General features: G+C 35.3%; 1 gene segment (V, D, J or C); it reads left to right on the top strand.

The window, feature by feature from the left end:
• Nucleotides 1-6,302: 6,302 nt before the first annotated feature.
• On the top strand, nt 6,303-6,774 carry LOC123254573 (the record flags this gene model as incomplete). The annotated part of the segment is given in 2 exon segments: nt 6,303-6,351; nt 6,467-6,774. Coding segments are annotated over 2 exon segments (357 nt in total), but the record flags the coding sequence as incomplete, so codon positions are not given.
• Nucleotides 6,775-7,754: the final 980 nt, after the last annotated feature.

Here is a 7,754-nt window from a genome sequence, read left to right on the forward strand (position 1 = left end):
GCAGCTGCAACTATGCTCTGTGCCAAATCTCTCTCTCTCTCAGTCACCCTGGGCTGGAAAATGACACAATGTGACTTTTTCTTGGCTTTTGAAATCAGAATTCCATATAGTGCATCAGAGGTAAGAAACTTTCAGTCTGAAAAATGCCAAAATGAGTCTGAAATAGAATAAAATGTAATTGGGAAATATTTAACAAAATAAATAAATATATAGTAGAAGATAAATAGAGTTACTTAGTGGTTTTCTAAGCCAATATGCCCTGAGGATCTGTTTCTATTTGAGTCTGACTCCACTGCTTTTTTTTTTTAGAACTTTGTAGAGGAGGGATGGTGGGACAGCTAGACACTTAATTCTTCCTCTCATTCATTTATCTTGACTCCACTCACTGTGGTTCACTTCTGAGAATTTCTTGCCTCTCTGACTTGAATTCTCACTTAGAAAGTAATGGCCAATTATTAGTCAACATTCAGGGTTCTGATGCCATCTCTCCTATATATATACACCTAGTTTTCAAATTTAAGGAATAGAAGATTTAGTGAAAATTTGAAGAAAAAAAAGAGTCCTCTGAAAATAAAAACACCATATCCCACAAAGTTTAAACCTCTCTCAAAGGTTTATTTAGAGCAGTGGTTCCCAAATTTTTTTGGCCTATCACCTCCTTTCCAGAAAAAATATTACTTAGCCCTCTGGAAATTAACTTTTTAAAAATCTTAATAGCAATTAATAGGAAAGATAAATGCACCTGTGGCCATCACTGCCCTCCTAGATAGCTGCTGCACCCACCAGGGGGTGGTTCCCACTTCGGGAATCACTGATTTAGAATTTCAGCTCCATATAGTCATGGTCAGGTATTTCTTCCTGTAGTTCTGCACAGCTCCCAGCAGGTGACAGGCATTACTTCACTCTGGCTTCTTCTGTAACCTGGTACAGGTTCGGCAAGTGATATGAGAAATTGTTCTGTATAGTGGCTCTTTTTCATTTTCTTCAGTAAGATAACTTGGACATCACTGCAGAACATGGTTTCCTACAGATTTCACAGGAAAAGGTACTGCTCTCCAAACATGGTTTTTATAGACTCTCTCTAAGTTTCTTCATGCCTTAGGGTTGTGGTCCACTCTCTTTTATTCCTTCCCTACTCCCTTCTACCAATGCATATTCTCTTTGCCTGTCTGCAAACTAAAGGGAGTTCAAAACCCTTCCCTGCACATATTTTCTCTTCAATTAATGTTTATTATAATGCAATACATTTTAAATAAACCTCACAATAAATCAATTAAATTTATGGCAACATATTCAAAACATATTTTCAATAAGTAATTATCTCTTTTAAAAACTTCACAAACACAAAATGATAATACTATTAAAAATAGACAATCAGAACATATCTAAATCTTCCTATAAAATGCACATATGATTTGGTCCTGGCTAAGAAATAGAAAACAGATCAGTGGAACAGAATAGATAAAGGACAAATAATTATAAAAGATTAGAGTATGGGGGCAGCTGGGTAGCTCAGTGGAGTGAGAGTCAGGCCTAGAGACAGGAGGTCCTAGGTTCAAACCCGGCCTCAGCCACTTCCCAGCTGTGTGACCCTGGGCAAGTCACTTGACCCCCATTGCCCACCCTTACCAATCTTCCACCTATGAGACAATACACCAAAGTACAAGGGTTAAAAAAAAAAAAAAAGATTAGAGTAACCTTGTAATTGACAAAGGCAAAGAGCCAAGATTTTGGAATAAGAATTCACTATTTTGTAAAAATTGTTGAGAAAACTGGAAAACAGTCTGGCAGAAACTAAATGTAGACCAATATCTTGCAATATATATAAAGATCCAAATGAATATAGGTACAAAGGGAGATATTACAAACAAATTAGAAGAAAAGGGAATATATTACTTATCAGATTTATGATTGGGAGCAGAATTTATGAATAAATGGGAAATAGAAGGCATTGTAAAATATAAATTGGATCATTCTGAATACATTAAATTGAAAAGGCTTTATACAAATAAAACTAATAAAGCCAAGATTAGAAGGAAAACAATAAGTTTTGAGGAAAAGTTATAGACAGCTTCTCAGATAGAGGTCTTATATCTAAAGTATATAGAGAACTTTGTCAAATATGTGAATATGATAAGGGTTCAAAAACTACAAATAATAATTTTTGGATAAAGAAATCAAAGCTATACATATACATATATATATATATATAACTACATGAAAAATGTATTAAATCATTACTGATTAGAGAAATGCTGATGAAAACAACTCTAAGATATCTCACATTTAACAGATAAATTAAAATGATAAAGGGGGGGAAATGGCAAATGTTGGAGGGGATGTGGGAAAAATGGGGATACATTTTTGTGGCACTGTGAACTGATCCAACCATTTTAGAGAGTAATCTGCAATTATACTCAAAGAGTTATAAAACTTAGTATACCTTTTGATCCAGCAATACCACTACTAGTTTTATTTCCTAAGTAGACCAAGGAAAAAGGAAAATAAACCTTCTGTCCTAAGCTATTTATAGACGTTCTTTTTTGTGGTAGCAAAGAATTGTATACCAAAGGAATGTCCATAAATTGGAGAATGACTGAACAAATTGTCATATATGATTGTCACAGAATACTATTATGCCATAAGAGATGACAAATAAAATGATCACAAAAAAACCTGGGAAGACTTATGAAGTGATGCAGAATGATCATATACAGTATACATACACATATACATCAGATACAGTAACAACAATAATGTATGAGGATCGATTGTGAATGACTAAACTGTCAACAAGGCAAGGATCCAGGGCAACTCTAAGAAATTCATGATGAAAAAAGAAAATATCTACCACCATAGACAGAACAGATGGAGTTTGAATTCAGATTGAAATACACCATTCTTCTCTTTATTTCCTCCATGGATTTTCCCTAGTATAAGCAATATGTGTCTTGTTTCACAACATGATGAAAAGGAAAATATGTATATATCATAATATTTGTACAACGTATATCATATTACCGCCCCTCTTGGAGTGGAGTAGGAAGGAGGGTAAAACATACACACACACACACACACACACACACACACACACACACACACACAATTGCTTTGAGTTAACATTCTGTAAAAGAAAATACTGCAATGCTCTGTTATTATAAAGTTAAAAATTCATCTATATATACATATATCTAATATATACACATATATACATCCATCCTTTGTACTCTCACCTCTGTAATATGTTCAATGTATATGTATCCTTAATCTTTCATATAATATCCTGTGCCATTTTTTCTCTATTTTTCATTTAATAGTCATTTTTTTCCTTTTCTATCTCCTCTACCTCAATGAAAAAGAAAAAAATAAAAACAAAACAAATCAAAACATAAGACAAAATTCATTATCTGTAATAAAAACACAGTTAAGTAAAATAAATTCCTGCATTGGCCTTGTCCAAAAACTGTATGCTTCATTCTGTATATTACACATTATACATCCATCATCTCTTTGTCAGTATATGGGTAATATGCTTCATCATAAGTCCTCATTGCATTAATCAGGGTCCTCAAATCTTTGAAAGTTGTTCAGTTATATAATTATTTATCTAAGTTGTCTTGGTTTTATCCATTCACTCTGTATTACTTCATAAAAGTCTTACCAGTTTCTCTGGAACTATCTCTTTTGTCATTTCTGTTATAAATTAGAAGGTATCTCTGTACTATTAGTTATTATAGATATTATTAATCTGGGAAGCTGTGCTTTTGATTCCCTTGATTGTTGGTGCAGGGATACCTGAATCCTGTCACTCAGCTGGATGTTATAATAACTGCCCCTTCTTGATAACAGTGCCCAGGCAGGATCCCCTTTCAGGTTCCACCTGGAGTTGATTGATTATTGGTATTGGGCTCTATCAGCCTTTGATAACATTCATCTGACTCTGTTTCTCCCTCCCAAGAGTGGTTATATAATAACTACTCAAGGAAGGTACTTAATAATCTTTATCTATAGTTGTCAATAAGGGAAAGGAATGATCAGGAATGGATTGGGGATAGGAGACCCTGTCACTAAAGGCTATGACAATAATCCCTCAGGACTGTAGGCTGTTCAGTAACGCTGGAGCTCTTGTTCTTCACCTCCTCTGGCTCAGCTTGGCCACAGCCAAACCAGAGTAAGCAATCTGCTTGGTTGATAGAGCTATCAATGATCCCTCTCAGCTTCTTACTGCCAGTTGTTATGTCAGTTCTACAGCCCTCAGGAAATACCTCTCTTACCACCCTCTGCTTCTTCTCCTCCTCACTTCCTGGTTCCTCTTCCACTTCTACCCCCCGCCCCCCCAGGACCAGGATACCTAAATATCTAGTGATGGTTCAGATGCCTAAATATCTAGGGGGAATTCAGAGAGAAACAGAAGATCCACCGTCAGACCCATAGGCCAATCAATGTCCAAGGTCAAGGATTTCCGGCCAGGGCTCTAAAACCAAAAGCCAAGGCCCTGTCAGAAGTCTGTCAGGGTATTTATACCCTCTGGCCAACTGCCTTTCCTCTTGTCCTCACAGCATCTGGGAACATTCCGATGTCTCCAACTGTCTTCACCTGTCAATCAAGGTGAGACTCAACTTCCACAGTTTGAATATGACATTTCTTAAGCCACAATAGTTTTCCATTTCATACATATTAAATTTTTTTATCCATTCCATAGTTAATAACCCTTTCTCTCAGGTTCCAGTTCTTTGCTACCACAAAAAAAAAATTTTAAAACATTCTGGTATATATGTGTCTTTGATTTCTTTAATTACAGATGTAATAGTGGTATTTCTGGCTCATGATTTAATCATTTTTGTGAAATGGTTTCCAATTGTTTTCCAGAATTGGAGAACCCACTTGGATGTCAATTAATAGTACATTAATATGCCTGTTTTTCCACAGACCCTCTGGTACTTGTAATTTTCTTGTAGTTTTTGAGTAAACCAGAAGTACCTCAGCCCTAATTTTAATGTGCACTATACAGATTGATTTCCAGGTTCCCACCTTCTGAGAGATACTCCCCTCAATCATTTTATTACTGTATACTTTTTACTCCTCTTGAGAGAGATATTAGAACAATTTATTTGATATTTTGATACTTTTCTAGTGTCAGGAATTTAAGTGTTTTCAAATGGGATAGTCCCTGTAGCAGCTGTGGAAATCTTGCTTTTGTGATCTGAAATCACATCTTACTGAAGTGCTTCCTCTAAGTGAGGATCTGTTGAGTCCCATCACTCTTATAATTCTGCACTCTAATAACTTTTACCAATAGAATCAATGTATCAGGGGACTGGCCAAGGAGCCCTCAGTCTTGGAGTATGTACCTTGTGTACAACCTAAAGAAAAGAATCAGACTACTTATGCATTTTCAGTAATGGGGAGCTGAGACCCTCCATTCCATTTCAGCATCAGTTTCCAGAAACAAGTTTATGATATATGCATGCTTCTTGGGCTAGACTCATTGACCAGTCTTTTGTTACATTAGAATGACTTGAACTGGAAAATAGCGAAAATAGTAGAGTCAGAAAAGCAATATGTACAATGACAAGATAATTGTAAATTTTTTTTAAACAACATTGAAAGTCTTAAGAACTCTGATAAATGAAATGATAAATACTTTTTTAAATCTGTGTTTATGAAAATGCCCCTTTTATTTGATATTTAAGTTGTTCAAAATAAATTAAATCTCTGTGTAAGACTCATCTATTTCAGAGTCAGATCTTCCAAGTTAAAAGGAAGCCTTTTAAATAAAGGCCTAATTAATCACTATTATGCAACAATATTTTCCTTGAGGAAAAGGGATATGCCAATAATTTAACAATAAAATTTTACCATCAGAGACTTATACACTTACCTCTAGAAGAGCCTTAAAAATCTTTTTTTCAACATTCCTCTCTTTTTAGATATGAAAATTAAGGCACAGAGAAATTGAGTGATTCACCCAAAGAAACCAAGCAAGATCATGCTGGAATAATTATTGTTACCATTAGTACCAAAATCATGACCATTCTAACAGGGAGTTTTAAAAGCAAATGGTAGTGTTCCGAAAGTAATTCTAGCCTAGAAATTATGATTCATTGTCTTCCTGTGTGGATTATTTCCACCCTTCTCTAAAGGGCATGTTGAACTGGAACAAGGCATAGGTGACTAGTTTCAAAGATAAAACTTGTGGTTTGAATGAGGCAAAGTCCCAGAGTTCAATCTCCTTCAATCTACCATCTTCATAGAAAGAGCTCTGAGGTAGAAAGGAGTCAGATTCCTGCCCATATCCAACCATGAGCATGAGGCTCTTCTGGTCTCTTTTCATTTATTTCCTGGGAGCAGGTGAGTCCTGGGAGTTGAGGTTTCATCTTAGCCTCATCAAGTTCTGGCTACACATCTTTCCCTGGGAGCTTCAATATCACTGTCTCTCATGGACTTATCTGTGATTCCACCATAGGTCCCATCGATGCTAAAGATGCAGGCATTACTCAGCACCCAAGACATATAGTCACAGGAATGGGACAGGCAGTGACACTGGAATGTGAACAGACTTTGGAACATAATGCCATGTACTGGTATAGACAAGATTTGGGCCAAGGTCTTCAGCTCATCTATTACTCTGGAATTAAAGGTGACACTCAGAAAGGAGACATTCCTGAGGGATATAAAGTCACTCGAGAAAAGAAGGAGTTCTTTCCTCTCATTCTACAGATGCCAAGACCTAACCAATCATCTTTGTATCTCTGTGCTAGTAGCAGAGACACAGTAAGGCAAAGCCAGTTCCTCTCTATACTCAAACTGTCTTTAGCCTTTACAATTCCAAAGGATTGATTCTTTCTGCTCTGATTAAACTTTTCCAACACAGGAAGCTGTTTCTGCTATAGGCACACACCATGAGAGAAAAAATGCTAATTTACTATAAAAGAGTACCATCTCTTATGATCTATGTACTCCCCAAAGGTTCTAATTTGATGCTTCATCATGAGAAAAAGATTTGTAAATATCAGGTATCAACTGGTGATTGACATGGAAATAATTTATTAAGTAGATACTTGAGTGTAATCAGACTATTAACATATTAGGACAAAGTTGAAAATGAACATCAAATCATAAGACTGAATAAAGATGAGAAGAATATATTGAATATATGTAATTACAAAAACTCCATCTTGGCCTATCCAAATAAGCTTGTGGTTCTGAAATGAGAACAGATTAAAAAAAGATATTGACTGATTATTAATATTTCTTACAAAAAAGTATAAATATTATAAGGTAGTTGTCATAGTGAGGGAATAAAAAGAGTATAAAAATCAATTAATCAATCAACAAACATTTATTATGTGTCATTGTATATATGATCTAAGCCACTGGAGGCAGTGCCAACACTGATGAGATCATTCAACGATTAAAATATGGTAGTTCCTACAAGTACTGTAGATGAGAATTTCTCAAAGTGTGGGTCCTTACATCCCTGGGAGTATCCAAAATCCTTTCATATTTTCCTCAGGATCAAAACTATTTTTACAATAATGCTAAGATGCTATTTGCCTATCAAAATACTCTTGTCTTTTTCAACTATATATTTATATCAAACTGAATTTTCTTCCTATACTTTATCTGAAACAGCATATCATAGCAGATTGAATGTCAAAAGATATATTAGTATCTAGATCTCTTCTATTAAGCCAGACATTGGAAACATTTGAAAGAAGGAAGGAAGGAAGGAAGGAAGGAAGGAAGGAAGG

Source organism: Gracilinanus agilis, unplaced genomic scaffold (genome assembly GCF_016433145.1).
Source record: "Gracilinanus agilis isolate LMUSP501 unplaced genomic scaffold, AgileGrace unplaced_scaffold25036, whole genome shotgun sequence".
NCBI classification, from domain to species: domain Eukaryota; kingdom Metazoa; phylum Chordata; class Mammalia; order Didelphimorphia; family Didelphidae; genus Gracilinanus; species Gracilinanus agilis.